Source organism: Lutjanus erythropterus, chromosome 6, assembly GCF_056507025.1.
Source record: "Lutjanus erythropterus isolate fLutEry1 chromosome 6, fLutEry1.hap2, whole genome shotgun sequence".
In the NCBI taxonomy this organism is placed as follows: domain Eukaryota; kingdom Metazoa; phylum Chordata; class Actinopteri; order Lutjaniformes; family Lutjanidae; genus Lutjanus; species Lutjanus erythropterus.
This window is the reverse complement of record NC_139322.1, coordinates 17,336,545-17,360,137: the sequence shown is the minus strand read 5'-3', so window position 1 is coordinate 17,360,137 and position 23,593 is coordinate 17,336,545. Positions and strand designations below refer to the sequence as shown.

The window sequence follows — 23,593 nt, the reverse complement described above, 5'->3', positions numbered from 1 at the left end:
GATAGGCATCCACTGTAGCTAATACACTGACTATTGATACAGACCTAATTTCATCCCACGTCAAATAATCTGAACTAATCCTTTAAGACTTAATTATTTTGGCTACAATGATGTACCACAAGTAATGATCTTTTCTTCTATCCCTGTTTCAAAACCTAGTTTAATGTTTACATGATGCCAAATATCAGGTTTCTCTGGCCCAAATCTATCTGCATGTTAACCAGGTTTTTCTTAATCCCTAAGTAACAGGATTCTTATTTGCATGATGTTCAGAAAATCTGGTTTCTGCAGAAAGCTGACAATACCCGGGTTACTTGAGTGTCTCTTTCTCTGTTTCTCTTTCATTCAGTGCATTCCCTTGACCTTTTCTGCTTCTCTCCACTGTCTCTTTTCTGTTATGTCTGGCTGCTGTGCAGTCAAATCCTTTTATCATTCACATTACAGATAAATTAGTGCCTAGGTAAGTGGAGCAGCGGCTGAATGTGTCCCCTTTAGAATAAACCCACTGTCACAGATGACCGACCACAGCAACACAGTAGCCCGTTCAACTTGATGTGAACTGTAGAAGATGCCCCGTGGCTCTTACAGAACTGTACTGTGACCCTGCATTGACAACTTGTCTCACAGCTAACACTCGGTCCTGCAACAAAAGGAGGGGGGGACAGACAGACAGAGAGAAAGGGGAAGAAAAAAATCAAATATTCATGATGTAGGATTTAAATAATCAAGGACTAATCTAGCAAGAGAGACACAATTCCAAAAACCATGCACTGCCTCTGTGAATATGCACTCAGCATAATTGGAGATCACAGTGGAGTAGCACTGCTGCCCACCATCACCAACACAGCCATCTGTTTGTAGCTGTATGAGAGTCGGTACACAAAGCATGTAATCTGGAGTGAACGCAGCCTGTTAAGCTCTTAGAGGATTATCAATTATTTATTTTGCTTTTTTTGCTGTTCCTGTTGCTCATTTCATAGACAATGTGTATGCAGATGAACCCCTTTAAACAAAGACAATACAAAGTGAGTGCTTATCAGTGTTCGCTCTTCTCCCTCTACTTGTCTCCCTCTGTCTTCCTCTCCTCTTCTTCTTTCTTTCCTTCTGCTCTCAGCGGCGTCCAGCTTCAGTTTTTGCCGTGCCTCCCTGGAGCACACGGTGTCTGCTGAGGAGCTGAGCTACCAGCTGCCGCGTCGCGCCGGAGGCAGCAACCTGACCTGGCACGACGGCCGTGGCCAGAAGACAGCACACACACGCACCGTCAAACTACTGCAGCAGCCCGGCACAGAGGGCATCCAGGTATAAAGACGTAGTCCACACAAACGCACCAGAGGCAGTGTGGAGGAATGTTTTCACTGCATGTGAATGAGTTTCAAATGGGTTTTTTTGTTCAGGTAACAGGGGACGACTCAGAATTGGGCAGGTTGGACCATAACAAACACGCAAAGAGAAAGAAACTGTCTGAGGCCCAAATCGTATTTGGTTTCACTGCTCTGAAATGCTCTGTGCATAATCTGTCACTGGTTTTTGATTTTTCAAAGGGAATAATTCCAGCCACTGGGCAATCACACCAGCGTAGAAAAAGAAAACATGCTTTATTTTTGCCACAATCTATTTTAAGAATTTCTTCTCTAATCACATTTTGCAGCAGCTTGGGGTCAGTTCAGCCAATTTCACAGTTAGCTAGTGTTTACAGTGGTTTATTGTTGTCATTTTGAGGCATAATTTGCCAGCAGAATGTATATTTTTGGCTATGAACAAAAGAAAATTTGTTTTTATAAAGCTTTTAGCTTTTAGTATTTTTGTGCTTTGCTGTTATTCATAAGAATGTTTAACAAATAATTACCCTCTCGATTTAACAAAAAATTAAATTGAGGCTAGTTGACTTTTCTAAAAGTAAAAAGCACTCAGGGGTGTTAAGCTATGTCATTTGGGTTTGCGGAGAGTTGCTAACATTACCAGTGGTGGCACCATCAGCCTGCTTTCCTTGCAGGTTAATGTCTATATGCCTGTGCTGAATGTGGTTACGTATTGCTCCGAGTTGTGTCACAATATCAGAAAGTCAGAGATCTCGCCACCTACCATTTAGGTATTTTTAAATGCAAGGTAGTTGCTTTGCAAACCTTTGCCCCTTGCATTTTTTCAAGGACACACCTTATCAGAAACGATGCTCCCCCCTTATTCTCCTCAGTAGTAAGCACATGACTTCTGCATCGCTGCCCCAACAATGAAAAAGACTGTCCTTTTCTTAATAGAGACTGACTTCTGAGTCTAATGGGTCAGTGGTAATATGCCAGTTTATTCTGACACAACCTACATGCAACAGCTTCCATCTGGTCTGCCTGAGATGCATACCTGGAAGGACAAGAGGATCACACACACAGCAGTCCTGGAGAGAGTGCAGCTTCCCAGTATGTACTCAGAGGCAGGCTGACTCCCCAAGGACATTCTATACATGGAGCTGTCATCAGGCAAGAGGCAAGCCGGCTGCCCACAGTTCAGATATAAGGATGTCTGCAAGCAAGCCCTCAAATCCTTTAACAACCACCCTGTCACCTGGGAGGACTCTGCACAGGACCGTCTGCAATGGCAGCAGGCACTCCACAGGGGGGCTGCTGATATACGAAACTTCTTTGGCTCAACACCGAGAAGCGAAAAGAATGAAGAGAAGAAACAACAGGGGGACACCACTGCAGCAACAACATCAACCCTGACCAGCCTACACATGCAGCATCTCACAGCCTCAGCAGACGGTGTGCAAAAGCCTAACTCCTCCGCACAGGAAATCTTTGGTCTTCCACCGCATATCTCTGTCCCACCTTCCACCTGGCTGGTATACATCCAGGCATTAGCACCACTAGCAGACACAACAGTTAATTAGTGTTGTACATTAATAAAATATTAAAAATTAGTTTAACTGACTAGTACTTCTGGTGCAGACTAGCAAGTGTAGCGACGTTTAACTGACAAGACTAATCCCTAGTTATTTGTGATCAACTTTGTAGAGCCATTCAAAGAAATCAAAAGGTCTTACAGTCCAGCACATGATGAAGATATGAGGAATACTTTCTGTAGCAAAACAAAGCTAACAAAATGAAGCAAAGAGAAAATTAGTAAAAGCTGTCTGATAATAGTGTCATAAATGAACCATTAAAGGTTCTAACCACATCTATTAAACAGATATGATGAAGTAAAACTGAATCCATTTTTATTTTAAGGTAAAAATCAGCAGGATTTGTCCAAACGCACCAGAAAGATAGTTTATTGTTGAGTCTCATTCCCAGAACATCAAATAACAGCTTTTTGGGTTTGTAAAGCATCCTGAGCACAGCAAAATATTAAAATAAGACAGGCAGAGGTCAGCTGGTCTCTGCAGAAACAGCCACCACACTTTTCTAGTGGGTCATAGGCAATGATTGAGGGGTATTGTGTTTATATAAGTACGCTTTTCATTTTATTTCTGCACATCAAAATCTAACAGAGACTTTTCCTAGGCCATCTCAGGCTAATTATCTTAAGTTGTCCAACACAACTTACTTTATGTTGTACCATAAGTTATAATTAACAGTGTGGTTAACCTGAATGATTTTTTTATTAAAAAAAACATCACAGTGAAATATTTTGATTAAGTACTTTGAACTTTTTTAAGTAGCTTAGTTAAGAAAATATTATTTCCCCTGAGGGGAGCTTTGCTGTAATTTAATATCGTCCGGTGTGAATTAACTGGTAGCTCATAAAAGCTGTATGTATTTTCAAAGCAGTATATGGAGGGAAAGAGTGGTGTAATGAAGCTGTCCTGTCTTGGGTGGGGACGAAGCCAGATAAGGCAGACAATCTGTTACCATCAGAGAGACAAGAGAGAACATTAGTGCATCAGCATCAGTGCTGCATCTCTGGCTGTCAAACCTCAGTGGAAACAGGAGCTCTAATTGTTTTATCTTGTTCGTGATGTTGGCTGGTCTCACCTGAGCCTGTGGAGGATACCACCAGAGAGTAACTGGTTATGTAACAGAGGAGTGGTACGAGAACTGTTACCTCACTCCTGCTGATGTAATGGTGCTTGTATAAAGGAGCACGTATAGAAAATAGACCCTCAGGAATATACTGTTAATACTGCCTGTGATATATATAAATCAAAAAATCTAATTTATTGCACAGATATGTCTATGTCTCAAAAGCTCAGGAACAGATTTAACAGGTCTGACTGGTATAAACACTGGATATTGGTTGGTGTCTCAGGAGTATAATATAAGCATAGCAGCCAGAGCATCATTTACTTCCACACATCGCTCTTGTGCAAAATGGAATCCCATCTGTGCAGCACTAGAGAGGCAAAACAAAGTGGGCAATCATCTATTTTAAGGCATTCTGCCTGTGTTTGACCTAAAACAGCATATGACACAACAGCCTCCTTCCTGGCTCCCACTCCTCACATGAAAGAGAGCAGATAGCCCAGTGGAGGTCATTTGTTTAGTCTCCCTGCTGCCTTTAAGAAAGTTGGCTACCGTGAGGCTGTAAGATGTACATATGCACTGCAAGATTGTTCAATAATTCATAAAAGAGTGCCCCCTCAGCTATAAAAGCTATAAAAGGCTTAATAAAAGACGAGTGGGAAGCTGTTTCCATGTGATTACACAGAGACTGGATAATTAAACCTCCTCTATACCATGAGAAGTAAGGCTTATCATTTCCTTGTGGCAACAAGCCTCTTTATGCATTATTCAACAACTGGGAGAGCAGTCCAGCTCTCCCTCGTGTGTGTGTGTGTCTGTGCATTCAAGAAATTTCTCAGTGGCCATTTGTGCATCTTTAATTTCCAGATTCTGTGTTTATGGGTGTGCATGTGCTTGTGTATGTGCGTGTGTATGCATGGGTTGATGTTTGTGTGTCCGGTTCTCTCAGGAGTGATGATTAGATAATTCTCCATTACACTAGCTCCCTCATTACAGCTGATGTGTGCACAACCAGTTAAGTGAAACACAGCTCACCGTCTGTATATAAGGTGGGACCAGGGGATTCTTCCTTATCTGTTTAACTAGGCTAATATAACACATTCTGCACTCCTATGCAAACTGCTGTGCATACACACACACACACACACACACACACACACACAAATATGTTGATGCAGACCAGACAGTCTGCAGAGACAAGAAACTGTAACAGCAGGGAGGACATAAACCTCACATATAAATATCGGTGTTCATGCATGCACAAACATGGCTGTAATTACCAGAGATGCCCCCTGCGTGTATTTGCAGTATTGACCACGTGTGGGGACATAGAGACATATAAACGGATGCAGATGTACTTATTCCCACAGTGCATTTAAGTTCCCTCAATCATGGGATGTTGATGGGCTGTTCCCTCAACAGCCTATCGGTGATCGCTGATATTTTGTCCCGTGCCTCCATCTCAGCTGGGAGATGTGTCGGAGTGGCAAGTTTGCTATGTAGGTTTGCTGCACCCAGAAAACAAAACAAACTCAAAAAGTGTCAAGAAATTAAACATTTTCCTATTTTCCTTACGAAACAGAAGAACACAATTTATGAATCCATGTTTCTCCCTTTTACCAAACTTAGATGAGCTATAATTGTCTCATTAACTCATCGACAGCTCGACAGGAAGAAGCTAAATGAAACTCACCCAAACCATCTTTGTTAGTCTTTCCCCACTTCCAGCAATGACCAACTCTGTTTTGGTCAAAACAAAAATTAGTAATTCACCATGTTAGATGTGAAAATTTTCTGGCACTACACGCGCTGTTTTCCCCCCACTTGTCCTCCACGTTCAGTGTACGGTCCTCTGGCCCAGTGGGTGTGTATTGTGCAGCTAAGTTTGTCAAATGAGCAGTGACTCTCACTCTGTAAACCATTAAATTAGCAAAATAAAATAACAAATACCAGACAAAAAACAGCCAGTCTAGCCAGTCTAGTACTCGTCTGGAAAAATAATCCCTGAGTGAAGACAGCATGTTTCTTACTGGAAATTATTCACTGGAATCATACATGTCAATATAGTGATAACTTACATTATGCCAAAAACACACTTAATACATTTAAAGTCTTCATTACATAGACTGTCTGGACAGACGTTGACAGACATTCAAATGGCAACTTCACTGGCTGGCAGAGGCATACAACCAAAAGGTGGTAATGCTTGTCTTTCTGTCTTGAAACAAGACAATATAAGGCAGTTTACTGCAGTGGAGAATGTAGAAAATGATGTTTATAACAAGTTAATTTATTCTGTAAACAGGTGCAATGATGTCACCCCACACCGGCAGCTACCGACTCAATAACAGCCGACTAAATGATTTGTTAAAATAGAGGTTATATACTCATTTGTATTGTTAGATTGCTGCAGGTGGACCTGTATGCAGACCTATCCGCTAATAGGATTTTTCCAAATAATGACTCATTGTGTAGTTGGCGCACCCTCTGTGCCATCCTTGAATTGGCTGTTGTTTGGGTAGCCAGATGGGGTGAGGGGAGGGGTTTGTGGGTGGCTCATTTTGCTGTCTGACACACAGCTTGTGGGTGAACCTTTAGATGAGACTGGGGAATAGGTGGAATAACAGAGACACAATTTAGGAAGTAACAGCAGCCACTGTGCCTTCTTTCTCGACATCAGAACCAAGCCTGTTACAGGAAATAAGGCCCTTATTCATTAATTTGCCAGTGTTGGGTGGGCGAATGAGAAAGACCGGTCTGTGATTATTTTTCCCTCCTCATTACAGAACACAGTGGCTGACCTTTTCAGCTGATACTGACACAAAGCAGTGAAGTAACAAAGAGAAAACACACAAACATATAACACAAAACCTTCTAACTTTGACCACACCTTGTAAGAAAATTGATAAGTAAAAGTTGGGTTTTTAGGGTGGTCATCTGCAGTCAAGCCTGTTATTTTAACCTTACTGTTGTAGTGATTGGCATTAAACTAATGTCAGACTCCACCAATAGATCTTTTCAACCAACATGGAACCGATTCTGCTCCAGTTCTAGCACCTAATTTTAAACAGTTTGGAGTATTTAGACCAAAATCAAACTGGTTCTGAACCTGAAATGTTGGTTCCCAGCTGGAACCAAAAAAAGACAAGTTTCCCTTCACCTGAAGTGAGAACTAAAGTGGGCGTGTCGTAGTCTACAGGTCATTGTGCAAAACCCTCCATTGATGGCACATCGATGGTTCCATTCAAAACTGGTTCACTAGATATAGATATGGAAAAACATAAATGTACATTACTGCAGGTACATTAACATCAGTATGCTCCTTTGTATCCCTTTGTATCATTCATTTATCATATTCATAAACATGCATGCGTAATATGTCATGAATATGCATGTTGTGCACAAATGCTGACCTCTAACAAATTAAGCTACTTTTTTCTATAGATGTTGTTCTGTCAGTCAGTTCACTTCTTTGGTCCAGACTAAACTTTATTTCTTAGTTATTTAGTTATTTTGAACAGGGACTATCCACCAGAGCCAAGAGGCTATTTTTAATCTGTAGTCCCTAGACAGATGCTACAAAGTTACCCTTAAAAATAGAATATAAGATTACAAAGTTTTTCCAACGTTTATCATTTCTAAGCATGCAGAACAATAATATATAATTATTATAGGATAGACTGACCTGAAATTTTGCGCAGATGTTTGTGGTCGGCAGATGATGACTCTTACTGACTTTCGTGATTTCCTGGCTTCAGAGCTGCCATAAGGTTGACATTTTTGGTTCCGAGTGAAATGTCTCATCAACTGTTGGAGGGATTGCCCTGAATTTTGTTTAATAAAACCACGACCCCCTCAGGATTGATTCGTAGGACTGGGATGATCCCCTGACATTTCAAGTGCAGTTCACCTAACATCAAGTCAAAAGCCAGTTAGTTCCACATTTTGGTTTGTGAACCTGCAAAACTACCATTCACCCCCTTCTGCCCTCTGTGTTTAGTGCTAATTAGAAAATGTTAGAATGCAACAGTAAATTAAGATAGTGACCATCGTAAACATTGCACTAGCTTAACATCAGCATGTTAGCGTTGTCATTATGATCATGTTAATATGCTGACAAACCACTACTGCACCTCACAGAGCCAGGAGCACAGCTGCAAACTCTGGCCTTTTATTCACCCCTGTAGAGAACCATTTATTTTGTCTGTTTAAGTCAAATCTTAAGGGAATTTTTGGTTTGTTTTATTGATTTCGCAATTGGCCAGTGTGGGCGGTGGAGCAGCTGTCACGGACCAGAAACCAACTGTTTTAACTGACAAGACCTCTTGTCAACTTTGACTGTGTTTGTGCAGGAAGCACCATCAATGTAAAAATACAGAATCTTCCTCGCTTCGTGCAGCCGGCCCTTCTTGTATTTTGCATCCTGTTGGCTTGGAACTGGTCTGACCATCAAGTGCAACAGCTCTGATCTAAAATGTTATGGTGGTGCTGGTCTTAGACGTTAGCCAGGAGCAGTGTTAAGTCCCAGCTGTTGTAGGGCTCTTATCCCCACTCACCTCCTCTCCTCATGCGGTTGTCCCCAGTGGTGCAGCCAGCTGATCTGACTGCATGTTTGAAAGATGCCAGCTTCGTTTATTTATCATCTCAAAGTCTGTTGTTTTTTAATCCAAACCCCACTTTTCCTTTTCCAGTACAGGTATATTTCTGTCATAGGTGATGGATGTTCCAGCAACGAAGCCGAAAAATAACAGATTCAAAGAGCAAAGTAGCAAAATTTGAAAGAGCATCTGGTCTTAGCATTTACAAGAGCAGCTGTTGCCAAATACAGTCATTTTCAAGTATTTTCATTTGTCTGAACTTAACCAAACATTAACTATAAAGGTGAATAATCAGAGAGAACTCATATGAATCTTTTTTTGTGATTGTCATATGTCACTTGCTTTTTGTCACACTGGGGGCCTCAGATCAGAAAATGTTCAAAAGGGATGTTTGCGAAGGCAAGAAGAAAATATTATCAGGAAGACCTTTTGGAAGCATTACCTTGGTGGCTGACTGCTGTTGATCCAAGTTGTTGTGGTGGTGCAGGTCTCTCTGTGTCACCACAACAGTCTCTGGTTTCCTGTTGCTTGCTTCTAATCCGTCTGTTTCATTTTCCTGGCTGGACATTATCCAGGAGCAGCCTCGAGTCCCAGATGTTGCATGGCTGTTATCCCCGCTCACCTCCACTCCTCCTGGGGCACCCGTGGTGGTACATCCAGCTAATCTGACTGCATTTGTTGATTGTCCACTGCTCTTTAATCCAAAACCCCCACTTCCTTTTCCAATTACCATCTACATGTGCAGCTGTTGCCAGCATTAAAGTATTTTCATTTCACTAAACTTCACCAAACTTTAACCATAAAGGTGGCAGATCAGATCTTTTTTGCAACTGTCATATCAAATCAGAAAATGCTCACAAGGGTTGTTTTGGAGGCTATGACGAAAGAGTATCAGGAAGACCTTTTGCAGTACTTCAGCAACTGATGGCTGTGCTAGTGTAGTGATGATGCAGTGGAGAACAGTGGTTTGAAAGATGCAGTAGAGAAAGACAGAAAAATAAGAGAGCTGTGGGCCAGTCATGCAGAAATGCATTAGCCTGTATTGTCCTTGTCCTGCCACTCAGTGATGTGTTGCTCTGTCCGAGACACATGTTTGACTCATGCTAAATCGAGAGCTTTGTGAAAATCCCATCTGGCCCTTTGTCCTCCCACTGAGAGCCACGCTCACACTCACATTCACAAACTCCAAGTCCTGAGGACAAACGAAGGCAGAGTTGTACAAAGCTAACGGAGGCTGACAGTTAACACACACATACTCTTGATCACAGAATCAGAATGACACACTCAAACACACATATGCACAAGGCTAGACTGCGCAGTGGGAGACGCGAGGGTGCTAAATGATGCAACAGAAACTGCCAGGGACAAGGGGGAGGAATTGGTGTTACTGAGAGGAGAGAAGTGAAGGATACGATGAAATGAGAAGTGGGGGAGAGAGGTGGGAAGCAGATATGAAGGATCATGTGTCAGGATCTGTCAGGGTCTTAGGGATGGAGGAGACAGATTGAAGATCTGATTCTATAACGACAGCAGAGCAGGCGATGGATCGGTGCAGTAGATGGGGAGATAGAAGGAGAGAGTTGTTAGGTGAGACAGCAGAGCACACAGAGAAGATCGAGGAGGAGTGTTTAGTGTCCTGTGGAGAAATAAAGTGACAGCAGAAAAAGATGCAGAGCAGAGAGGGAAAGGCAGGTGTGAGCTGCACCCTTAGAAATAAAGGTGCTTACTAGAACCATAAACAGTTCTTTGGCTGGTCCCCATAGGTGAACCATTTTGGTTATCTGTAGAACCTTTTATAAAGGTCTCACTCAGAACCTCGAACCAAATATAATGGGTTGCACCTAGAACCATCTGTGAAAGGTTCAACCTTAGTTCTATTATGAGAGGTTCTACGGAGGACCCTTTGATGGTGTAATGGTTCCAACTGGAACCCTCACAACCTTGGGAGAACTCTTGTGGAGAACCTTTGTATCTAAGGGTTTGACCAAGAACCTATATTCCTTTTCCAGTGCTCTCATCTAAAACCCATTCAGGAGATTATAGTGAGAACCCTTTTATATGCCAAGGGTTTTAAGTAGAACCCACCCAAGGGGTTCTGCCAAGAACCCTTTAGTTCTACCAAGAACCCCTTTATTTCCCATGGGTTTTAGCTAGAACTAACCCAAGGGGTTCTATGGAGTACCCCTTTGTATTCCATGGGTTTTATCTAGAACCCACCAAAGGGTTTTCCGAGAACTCTTTTATATTCTATTATGGTACAAAGAACCCTTGATGAAAGAGTTCTTCAGAGATTTCAACAATCTCTGAAGAACTCTTTCTTCCAAAATGGTTCTTTGGATTAAAATGATTCCTAAAGGAACCCTTGGTCTTCCAAAGAATGCTTTATGATCCCTTTTTTCAAACAAGGGGTCTTTACAAGCAAATGGTTCTGGCAAAATCCTCAGCCCTTCAGGAAGAACCCCTTTTTTAACCTTTATTTCTTTATTTCACCATACAGTACATGGTGTACAGATTATAAAACAGATTCACTCACACTAATACACACACACACACACACACACACACACACACACACACGTTCAGGTTTTTACTGCTAATTGGCGTGGCATCATTGATCAATGTCAGGCAGGACGTGGATGTGCAGAGACAGAGGCAAGCATCGGAAGAGAGGTGTTATCGGTCACAAAGAGTGAGTTTTAAGGATTCCCCACGCTCCCCTGACTTTTGCCTAATCCCCGATTCAGATACACTGAGAGTCAGGGCGCACACACACACGCACACTCACGAACACACACACTCACACAGAGAAACACAGACACTTAAATTGACGAAAAGTAGCTCAGTGCACAGAAGTCAAGGCAGAAGAAAGATCGAAGGGAGGAAACAAGAGAAAGGGAGGACAGGGAGGGAAGAGGGAGGAGGGAGGGAGGGTGAGGATAAAATTTATGAGGAGAAAGTAGAAGGGGGGGTGGGGTTGGGGGTGGGGGGTAAGAGACATGACAGAACAAAGTAAGCAGGGAAGGACAAATAAGCTGTTCGAGGATACAAACAGAATGATCAATAGAGAAGTGCAGAGAAGAAAGTCAGAGTATGTGGAGTAGGAAGGAGGAAGGATGGGAGGAAGCAAGAACACAGAGAAAAAGACAGAACTTGTCTTTTCAAGATATTGCATCAATAAGAAAATGAAATGACAAGACTGATCACCACTCATATATGTACATAAAATATGAAGCTACAGCCAGTTACTTTAAGCATAAAGAACAGGGAACAGCAAGTCTGGTTATGGCCACAAGGTACAATGCATTCCTTTTAATATAAGTTGGTGAAGGGGAGCAGTGGTGGACTTAGGCTGTCTGAGGGGCAGGGGTGAAAAAAAATAAGAAAGGGCACCAGCTGTATGCTGTTGGGCACCTCTACGCTGAACGCTGTGATGCACTTTGTAACTTTTTGTCCACTGGCAGGGCAGCATAGTAGGTATTTTATCATGCTTTGTCCACTGAAAGCAGACTTGCTATAGAGCATACTTTATCACGTTGTCTTGGACACTGGGCCACTTGGGTTGCTTTATACTTTACTGACCACAGGGCATTCAGAAGGGAACATTTTCCAAAACATAGGGGCACAAGGGGGTGCAATCGCCCCACCAGTGAAAAGAAGAGATCAATTTCAGCAACTCTTACCTGGTTTCTTCTTCGCTGTAGTGTTGTCTTCAGTCTGGGGCTCTTCTGAAAGAAACAGGATAAAAATGCATTGATATATTGTTGGTATGTGTTTGTGTTTCTGTGTGAGTTAATTATCATGCAATTCCATGTGTGCATATGTGTGCATGATCAACAGACCTAAAGCTTGTCCATACAACTGGACCGATCAGCTCAATTGTTTTTGTGCACCATCATGACTGTGAACCTCTGTACTTCATAATTATGAAAAACCTTGAAGAACCCTCCTTCATAGCCGTGGCCACAGGCATCATGTTTTCAGGTCATCCCATTCATATTAATGTGATATCTCAAGAGCTCCTTGAGGGAATTTCTTCAGACTTGGTACAAATGTCCACTTTGACTCAAAGATTAACCGATTTTGATTTTGGTGGTCAAAGGTCAAGACTCAAACTCATGAATTCATATGCTAATTACATAAAACAAATAGCACAAATATCTATTAGGATAAAATGATGAGATGATTCTGTAAAAACAGTCTAAGACAGCATGTTTCTCACTGGAAATTATTCACTGGGATCACACATGTATAGTGAGAACTTCCATTTTGCCTTTTATTAAATACCTTCAAAGTTACAGGTCAGTATAGTGGTTAGTTCCATATTAGTCTTCTAAATTATTATATGAGTCTGGACAGACATGGCTGTCAATTGCAGCTTGGTTATAAATTATATTTATGACTGCTCTGACAGCTGACTTCTCACTCTTCTTAACTTGCTGCTAGAAGCTGCAAGTGCTCAACAACTGCTTCAGTTTGAAATTTTATTTGAGCTAGAGACTTCGTATGTGGGGGTCATGTTAATGTTGGTGGAACTTTGCTAATCTGGCAGTTGTGGTGGCATTGCGTAGGTGCTTCGCCATCTGTTGCCTGGTGGGGATCTGCACTCGACTGAGTGCACTCTTCTAGTTTCAGCTGTAAAGTTGGGCATTTTAATATGGGAGTCTATGGGGACTGGCTTACTTTTGGAGCCAGCCTCAAGTGGTGAGGATCTGCAGTTTTTGGCACTTCCGTGTTGGCTTCATTTTTCAGCCCCAGAGGTTGCCATTTGTGTAGAACTGTTTTTCAAAGGTATTTTTTGTGCAACATAATTAAACCTGAAAGAAGCTAAATCAAATATGTAGATGTTAAATCCAGGTTATATAAGGACTAGTTAAATGTGCTTGACTTTGGCTTTCTGTCCCAGCCATTTTGGTGCTGACTACAACATATCACAGCATATCCATTACCTCTCCCCCTTTCTCTCCCTCCTCTCTGTCCTCCACCTCTCATTAGACTTCCGCTCTATATACAGCTTCCACTTTGCCTATGCCTCCCCTTCCCCGCAGCTCCATCCTCCCCCCACCTCTCCTGTATGTAATGAATGAGGGAGCTCCTCCCGCTGGACAGAAGTAGGTCTCAGGAGGAGTGGGGGAGGTAGTAAAGGGTGAACGGGGATGGCATAGAACTGGCCAGAGGAGATACAGTCTGATGGATGGCCAAAGAGCGGTGCAAGAAGAGCGAGGGAGGAAGAAGAGGGAAGGAAGGATGATGGGGAGCTATCATTCCATTTCCTCTCTGTCTGGCTTCTTGATGATGAAGGCCATTACTCACTCAACGAGTAGCCGCTCACTGTCTTCTCTTTCTTTTTGTCATTCTTTTTTTGTCTGTGTTCATCCTCTTTATCAGTCTGTCATCTTTCTTTGTCTTCTATGCAGTTCATTGAGTTTTTTATGATATATGCTACCCAGTCAACAAATGTGACTCATCCAATACACAATAATTAATCATTACAACTTATATGCAAAGATCTGTATCTGTTTGTGCTGCTGGTACTAAATGAGGCCTCAGTGGATATAAAGTACTTTATTTTAGTTCTTTGGGAATGAAGCAATGTCATGTAGCTTAGTTGCTATATAGATAAGTTATTATAGATAGTTGGGTCATCTTCTGGTCGCATGTATAAACTATGAAAATTTATTTTCTTGAATGCATAAATCCCTGGATTATCATGAATCTGCCTGCTTAATCTTTAACTGCACCATCTCTGATATCGTTGATTTATGTTTCAACGTTATGGGTCGTGGAGCAAGCAGGGAAATCCGCTCTTGCTCCCCTACCCATTCGTGAACACAACATACATCATCAGCATCAAGCAGGCAGCTCATGTGTCAATTGACAGCTTAGCACACACCAAACAGATTAGTTATGTTTGTAGCGACTATGATGAAGCTGCTGTTTTTCTGGAGAGTTGAAGAACATCAATATTTCCTGAAGTTTTGACAAGCGCCAGCTCTACATTACATGCATCACACAAGACAACATATGGTGTATGTTGCCTATTACTATGTATAGTAAATCCATTTTAACATAATTTCACCTATCGTCCTTTGGTTATGAAACAAAGTTCACTCCAATTTCATGTCAAACAATTTCACAGTCCCTGCTTCAGACATGACGATGTAGTTGGAATATGTAGTCCAGTCTTCTATGATATGCACATTTGCAAGCCACTATATATGTCTGGATGTATTTCCTATTAAAATTATACCAAATAATAATTGCACGTAACTGAAGCCTCATCACCTCACCTGAATAATTATGTTTCATTGTATGTAAAGTTGTGGCACACCATTCAGTTTAATTACAATAGGTTTGCATGTGCGCAACAAATTAATTCAGTTTGCCCAGAGACCAGTGTTAGGGGGAAAAAAAACATCTTGCAAATGCTAATGAAAGTGAAAAATAATGTGTGTTCCACCCTGTGATTCAGATCCTCTCCTAAATGTAATGGGTTCTTCTTTGGCCTGTGCTCTGCCCTTCCACCAGATGTCATGAAAATCAGGCCAGTAGTCTTTCCATAATCCTGCTGACAACCAGAAAAACAAACCAAATAAGAACATTAACATTCCTGGCAGAGTTAATAATGAGCATCGAGAGGCCAAAATCAAAGTATCCTTAACCTTATTAGCAGCATGCCCATTACCTTGACCCATTCAACATCTATTCCCATCCAAAGAACTTTTATGTAATATTCATGTACCATATTTTAGAGGAATAATGCAACATTTTGGTGATTTTCCAGTATGCAGCCAGTGAGCTTAGCTTAGCAAAAAGCCAGAAAACAATGATAAATGGCTAGCCTAGCCATTGGGAGACTCAAGCTTCTTAGAGGCAAAAATAAGAGGCACCAGCAATATGTGGTGAGAAAGTTGTGATGCATTTATGGTGAAACGTACCAAAGCTGGTTTTATTATGTAACTTAACTCCTACAGCTCTGTAATAAAAACACACAGGGAACTATCAATGCTCAGGCCGCACTGGCTGCATGTACCTGTGTGTGACGTGTAACACTGCCTCACTGAACTGCTGAGGCTTGCATGCCTGTGATCCCACACAGATCATGTTTCTGCTGTGGTGCTGCTACTGCCAGCCCTATCTTTCTACACTGAGTTTGCAGAAGAATTTTGAAGAGAAGGCAAACATTGTAATCAGAAATCAGTGTGATTTTTCCCCTTGCTCAGAGAGAGAGGGAGAGAGAGACAGGGAAGGAGAGAAGAGGGGACAGTGAAAGAGAAAAGACTGAAAGAACAAAAGAGAAAGAAAGAGAGAGAAAGTATTTCTCTTACTGGGGAAGAGGGAAGACTGCTGTAAACTAGCAGCAAAATCAGTTGCAGCCTGCTATGAGCTCCGCAACTCTGTGGAACTCCTGTCCCACAAGGGCAGAAATTAATGTTGTTTGTTAAAGAGGGATTCATTTGTTGTAAGGTCCATCAAGAGATCATGAACCTACAACAACTCTTACTATTCCCTAGCCCCTCTTGTTCTCCATACCCTTTTACTTTTGTGTTGTCATGGTTTATTTTGTTTACTATGTGAAAGATTGTACAGATATGGTTTGGCAACATTGTGTTTTATGCAGTCATGCCAATAAAGCTAATAAATGGAATTGAATTGAAAAAGGGAGTGCACTGGAAAACCTGATTTTTTAGTGTCTGTGACATGTTCTGCAGATACAGACAATGACACTGCAGGGGTGTCATTTTGCTGGTATGATGTCAATATGACTTTCCAACAATCATTTTCTCTGTGTATTTTGCTGAGAACTGTGCTCTAGATGCAGCCACACATGACACACACACATGATTCGACTGTGTGGCTGTTCTAACTTGTTAATATGGGGGGCAATATAAAAACCAACAGATCCAGCGATGCACACGTGCTGTTTATGCAGCCAGTGTGGCGCGGCTGTTAACTATTTATCCATTTAGGGTTGTGTAGAGGCCAACTAATTTTCTACCATGCAGGGCAGCCTATATGACATTGCATAACACTTTCCCCACTTGAAAGGCAACCTATTGGGCACTTTACCACATTTTCTGCATTGGAAGCGCACCCTAGGGCACTTGGGAGTACCGTTGGGAGTACACCCTAGAGGGCACTTTATCACAATGTTTTTGGTCAATGGGTCACCATCAAGGGCACTTTCTCTGCCACAGGGGCATCCAAGAGGGCACTTTTGCAACCTCCCTCCAGTGAGCTTGGTTCTGTCCATGACTAGCCAGTCTAGCTGTTTCCCTGTTTCTAGATGTAGCATCATATTTACTGTACAGACGTGAAATGGTGTTGATCTCCTCATCTAACTCTCAGCAAGAAAGTAAGCATATTCCTCAAAATGTCAAACTACTCCCTTAAGAAACAATATTTGAAAGTGAGGTGGCCTTTAGTTCACTAGCAATCAGTTTTAACTTGCTGTGTGTGCAGCTCAAAATCCTGTAAACTCAGCACCAACATACCAAACACACCTTTGTGTTCGGTCCTGAGTGTGCAAACAGCAGGTTATGTTGCCTTTGACTTGATCTCAAAAATTTACCATACTAAATGATTGTCCAGGCATTTGCACCATCCACTCACTCCAATATTTACTTAACTATGCCAATATGAGGACTGTAGCAACGGTAGGGACTAAATCAGTAGGACTGGAACACACAACCCCAAAGATGAGGGCACATTTTTATCCTCTCTTGTCCGCACTCACTCATCCACAAGAGAGAGCATTTCCACACCTCTCCCAACTCAATCACAATTAATGATGGGGGCGAGCAGTAAATTTGGGTTATTAAAATGGCTTCAGTGGTCCATTGAGTCGGGTTAGAAGTATGTGTGTAATTAGGAAACGAGCAAACACGCTGGAGCGGAGAAATGGAGTTGTTTTCAATTAAGGCCTACAAAGCAGAACGCACTTAGCTGGTGGACCAGCCAGAACTTGATAGGGCTGATTGGTGCTTAAATTGACAGGAGGAGATCTCATTACAGCATCGGGCAAAAGATGTGAATAGTTATAAACCTGTGTCGATCACATATTGAGAGATGTTGAAGGTGTTCTGGGAGCATTTCTTTGTGTCATTAACAAGAAGCGGCAGGGAGAACATTGGATATTAGGCTACAAGAGTGTGTGCAAGTTGCATTTGTGTGTATGACATTTCAGCATACATAATCCCATTAAATGCAGTCAGTTATGGAGTGGAACGTTTGGCAGCAGTTCTGTGTTTTTCTGTTGAAAATCAGCCAAAGCCTTTGTTGTGCTGTTGGCTCAGTCAGAGCATGAATGAATGGATTAGATATGAGAGTAAGTCCCACAAGAGCGAGACAGAGAGCTGAGGGGACGAGAAGTGGCTGCGCTTTCGGCCCATATGAACTGGTTGTGACTTTATTAATGTCCATATTAATTCCCCGCACATGGCCGTGACACACAAAGAAAAGCCGTCAACGTTCGGGGTCAGAGGAAGGTGTGCGAAGAGGGGGAGAAATTGAGTATGAAAGGAATAAAAATGTGTCCTCACACAGTCGAAAAATAAAGATGACAGTATCACACTAATGCGTTGTTGACTGCATAATGAAGGTGCTGCTGTCAGGAAAAATTACTTTACTACCAGCCACAATGCCACACAACCCATGCTGGTAGAAATAATATATGGAATGTAATTACCATATCAAGATGTGTTGTTGACAGAGGGGTGAAGTGCCACAAGTGTGAGGAAATATGGTGATGCAGTGGAAGTAACAGCTTTACATTCGTCTCTTCAAATTAGGGTTGGAAGGTGAAAAACTGAGTGCTCCTTTTAATCAAACGAACAGCATCTGTTTGCCCTTGCATGCCTGCAAGCTTTTAAACCTTATGTTTGCTGTTAATTTGGGTTACATTTGAGCTCATTATGTGAATTTCATTTGTTTCACACAAGAGAAGACTGTAACCTTTTCAACATTTTAAGTGGTTGAAGCTAACCTGTACGTTTTTTCCCTTGTATAAATTAGAGAGCACTGCAGGCTGCACAATACTGTACAGACCCTTAATAAGCTGCTATTACGTGACTTTATTTGCACTCTGCACATTTTCTGCGTATGATTCACTACCAGAAGGGGATTTTGTTGCAAACTGTAGCATTAGAACACATGATCCCAGCTAATTTCACATTAATGAGAAAATCCACCGTGTAGTATATTTAAGTAAGCTACAGCAATTACAGGGTGATTATCTGGAAAAAGCAATAAAAAAGCAATGGTACAACTTGCATCATATAGTACCTCAGGAAATTAAAACACAATAACACTCATATACTCACCCACACTGGCTCTGTCTTGCCAATACTGTGCCTACACCGGAGGTTCTCTTTTTTTTCTCAGTTGGGGACCCATTAAAATATATAAAATATATCAGAGACCCTGTCTACTACACCATGAAAATAACCTTTTGTTTTTATAATTTTAAGTTGACTGCATCTGAAAAGACAAGTTGAGGTTATTTTTTAATGATTCAAGACAAATAAACTTGACAGTATCTGTACATCAGAAAACATGTCACTGAGCTTAAGATGTTATCAGCGAATATGTTGAATATGTTTATTTAAAAACTTGTTTCAATGAGTTGATTGAACTCTGTACAGTACATTGAGTCAACTCATTGTCAAAAGACTTAAAGTTAGAGTAATTTGTGTTCAGGAAATAAATACTAGAACATGTAACTTAAATCAAATTGAATAAATAAGGCTTGTTATTATATTTAAGTTAAGTTGGTTAGAAAAGATTAGTTGATTCCACTAAACTTCTGTACATTGTTTTTCTTTTTTATGTATAATTTGACAATCCCTATTTTTTCTACATTTGAAGTAAAACATATGAAGTCCTTTGCACACAAACAAATAAATAAATAAACATATTATGATAATTTAAAAGAATTATTCTGACCTTTGAGAGTCACTGACCTACAACCACATGCTATTGTGCATCAATTAGTATAAAATCTTCTGCTTCTTGTGTGTTTCAGTTGCGTCCAGGTGAAGCCTTCACTGTATATCACACCAGTCCTACTTTGTCCTGTCTGTCCAAACCCGTGGTGCTGTGGACTCAGCAGGACGTCTGCAAGTGGCTTAAGAAACACTGTCCCCACAACTACCTGACCTATGTAGAGGCCTTCTCCCATCACGCCATCACAGGTACTGTACACAGCACTTGAACATGTATGCACACAAAGATGTTGTAGCGTCTAAGGCTGTACCAAATGTCATTTTTTACACATAAAGCTTCTATTGAGGTTTTAAAATGAAGCTCTGAATGTCTGTCATATTTTATGACATCATCCCCCTTATTAAAAAAAATCAAAAATCCTCAACACAGTCCTCAATTTGAATAAAGGGATTTATTGGATTAAATGAGTAAAGGGTATGTGTTTATGTAGAGTTTTTCTTTGGCAGAAAAGCACTGTCAGGGTGCTGGGGAGTGGTTGTGTGCTGAAAAATTATGCATTTCTATGACAATATTTTGACAATTTCCTACAGTATACTATTAGCCTGTGGTCCTGTAAAACAATAACTGTGCAGATGGTTATATTGCTTTTCTACTTTTCTACTTCTTACTTGAGTTGAGTAACATCTTCATTTCACCTAGTTTACAGTCTGTATGTGTGTGTCGGAGCTTAGCCCCGCCCCCAGTCAAACATGCCATAGAGAGGAGGAGAGAAGTTAGCACAACCATAAATGACAGCAAAACGTTGTGGAGAACTCAGTATAGAATTTTTTTCTTTTTGGTCTCTATTATGCAGTTGGGTATCTGATACGGTGCCAAAACAGTACTGTAAAAACTGTACCAGTGCCTAAACAGTGCCTGAACCAAAACTTGTTAAAAATAAAGAACAAACACAAAATTATGGTGCTGGATTACAACTGTTTTTAACATAGCTACTAGCTAACAGTATGCTAACCTTACTTGCTGCCAGAGCACTTAGCAATGGAACGGGCAGTCATGCTTCTGATGTCTCTTACATTTGCACCAGAGAGCAGCTATGTCAATAAACAGCCCAAGTAGCATCAAAATGAGTCACTGGAATCTGTGTTGCGAGTCGGTCCAGTAGGCACCAACCGTAATGTAACCAAATTCTTTGTGTGCAACTGTGCAGAAATACCAGGGTTAAACAAAATGAATGGACATGCAAAACACTAAACCAACTACACACACCACTCAAATGTTGATTTAGAAATTCACTGTCAGTTATGAACAAAGCTTTAAACTATTCTTAATAGTCCTACTATCATAATGTCTTACTGAAAGCATATGATTTATTTGACGTAATGAGAGCTTTTTTTCATCTTTGCATTTACAAATAATGCAGAAATTAACTCTAGATGTTGTTGCTTGACTGTGATATTCTCAGACCTTGTTCATTGACCTCTGCTCCTTTTAATAAGCAAAGCAGTGAAGCTTCCATAGACTAAGACATTGCCAACCAACGCCATAAAAGGCTTACCAAATGTCACACAAGTTTTATTTTTAGGTTCGTGGTTCCACAGCTTAGCTTTTTCAACTGGAAACAGGTTTACATCCAAATCTCTCCAAAGGAGATTTAAAAGGCATTCATGTGAGGTAACGAAAGGAGTGCAGCCTATTTTTGGAGAAGAAAGGGAAAGCTGCGGAAAAAATGGAAATGGTGGGTTATCGTGTTTCGAGTTCAAACAACACCCCCACCCACGCACACACACACAGATTTATCTGTTAGTAGGCCCACCCAGTTGCATGCAAGTGCATACACACACAAACCACGACGCCAACAGACACACATTAGCAGGTGCACACATTTATTCCCACACATCCCCAGCCTTGACAGACCAGACGGTAGAACAGTTTCTTTTTGTACTGTCTCTCAGAGAACAGATTGCCGTTCTTTGCCGTAGGGTCAGCCACCACTCACTTACATTTGCATGCACACAGACACATGCGTACACACTGGCTTCAGGGTTAACAATGCTGCCGCCGTCATAGTTACAGCAGCTCTGATCAGATCATTTTTATTTATGTATTCCCAAACAGAGAAAGGAGACACAGATAGGCTTGGATCCAATTATCCTTACGTATTCACTTGCTGATGTCCAGCTGGATTCCATTTTGCCTGGGTTATTAGCTCCTATGTTTTCTTGTGCAAATGTTGGCTGAATATGTCTTTTTGTTGTTAATGCATATGGTCAGTATCAAAGAATCACAACAGTGGATTGTTCTACATACAAATTCTGTGTTTTTCATATACGGAAGGATTTTGGATCTCGCCAACAGCCGAGAAAATGGATTCTGTGTCTGTATCATCTCAGCTCAGTGACCCAAAAGTAATTGTATCTCTCTCAGTCTCTCAGCGAGGGCACCATTACGGCGGAAGAAGCTGCCTGCAGAGATCACTGCAGCTTCTCCAGTGTCTATTGCTTTTACATTAAATTCATGCTGTCATCTTATGTCATATTTATATTCATTTTGTCATGACTGTTGTTATTGTGCTGTCTGGTTTCATTCCTAATATTGTTAGTAATCGTAGATAACGTGTGGATGATTCAGGTTTGTGCTGGTCAAAATCAGGAAATAGACTGTCAGACTGTGTGTGCAATGTGGTTATAATTCTATTGTACCTCACAGTATGTTGTATAATGCATGTGGAGCTTGTGATGAATTGAGTCCCTATATCAAACCCGTGATTTCCTTTTCCTCACTGACAAGCAACCCTGATGAAGTGTCATATTATTAGTATGTCAACGGTCAACATGTTCTCACTCCCAGCTCTTCAAATATGGCAGCTTGGTCAGTGGCCATACACTTCAAATTATTACGCTGTTGATAGCCTTCCAGTTCCAGTTGTTTCACTTTTACATGTGAAGGGCTCTTTGGTCAAGTTAGCAAATAATAACAAAATATGCAATGTCTGGGTACACTTTCAAAATAAATGCACAAAAACTACTTGGTTAGGTTCAGGCAACAAAGCTACTTGATTAGGTTTAGGAAAAGATCATGGTTTCAGTTAAAATGAGTGCCTTTTATACACAAGTTAGCATGTTGGGAGTGAGAACAGGGTGCGTATGTGTAGTACTTTATACCTGAAAGGGGGTATTTACAGGATAATCTTAAATGGTAAAATGTAGTGTAAGAGTAGCACAAGTGCCAAAAGCTACATATCCTATAACATTTACAAAATAGATGACATAAGAGCTCCCTGAAAGTGAAGCCAAAACGTCCCAATTGCTCCCTTGTGGCTGGTTGTAGCATAGGTCATAAATGATTGGTCATAAATGTAAACGACTTTGTTGACTAAAAGAGGGACTCCAACAATGACTGCAGACTCTGTTTCCAAATAATGTCACCAGCACAATACGGTAGAGCTGATGTCCAGAATATTTTGCATTTATGTTTTCTAGCCCATCAACTATTCAATCTGCTTTTTACAACTATTAACCACATTCACCCAGTCAATCTCACAATCACACACTGATGGGACAACCAGCAGGGGCAATTTGAGGTTCTTGCCCAAGGACATTCAAACATGCAGACTGGAGGAACCATGGATCGAACCGCCAGTCTTCCAATTAGTGGAGGACCCGCTCTCCCTCCTGAGCCACAGCCGCCCACAGATGTATAAGAAAACCTTGAGCTGACGTTGCCATTCAGCATTATTTCCAATTTTGTCCTGTGTCCACTCGCAGTATTGCAGTGAAAGATTCCCCTGCGTTTTCCCTGTAAGCCACGTTTATAAAAGAGATGTCTCTCAGACTATTGACAGGACACCTCAAACTGCTAACAAGGTCAGTTATGACTCTATTATTAATTTTGATCCATGGTATTTGTTTTGTAAAACTTTCCTCAAGTCAAGGAAAGTGATTTAAAAATCTGTGACGTCAGAATATTGTACCCTGAAGCTAGAAAACTTTTTAGACATTTACACGCGTCAGGTGAGCAAACTTCACTAGACTCAATAAACACACCTTTGTGTCCAATATCTTGTGTTTAATACATCCTTGATTACCAGACCGAGTAAGGCTG

The 23,593-nt window shown here is 41.2% G+C and overlaps 1 protein-coding gene across 3 annotated transcripts in view; it reads left to right on the top strand.

Annotated features, from left to right (window-relative positions):
- Nucleotides 1-23,593, top strand: part of samd10b (sterile alpha motif domain containing 10b) — a 92,683-nt gene that overhangs the window by 49,610 nt on the left and 19,480 nt on the right. For all 3 annotated transcript variants that reach the window (XM_084720933.1, XM_084720935.1, XM_084720934.1), the window contains 2 exons: nucleotides 1,115-1,299; nucleotides 19,572-19,740. In XM_084720933.1, coding sequence (XP_084577059.1) covers nucleotides 1,115-1,299; nucleotides 19,572-19,740 — 354 coding nt within the window. The remainder of the gene's footprint in view (nucleotides 1-1,114; nucleotides 1,300-19,571; nucleotides 19,741-23,593) is intronic.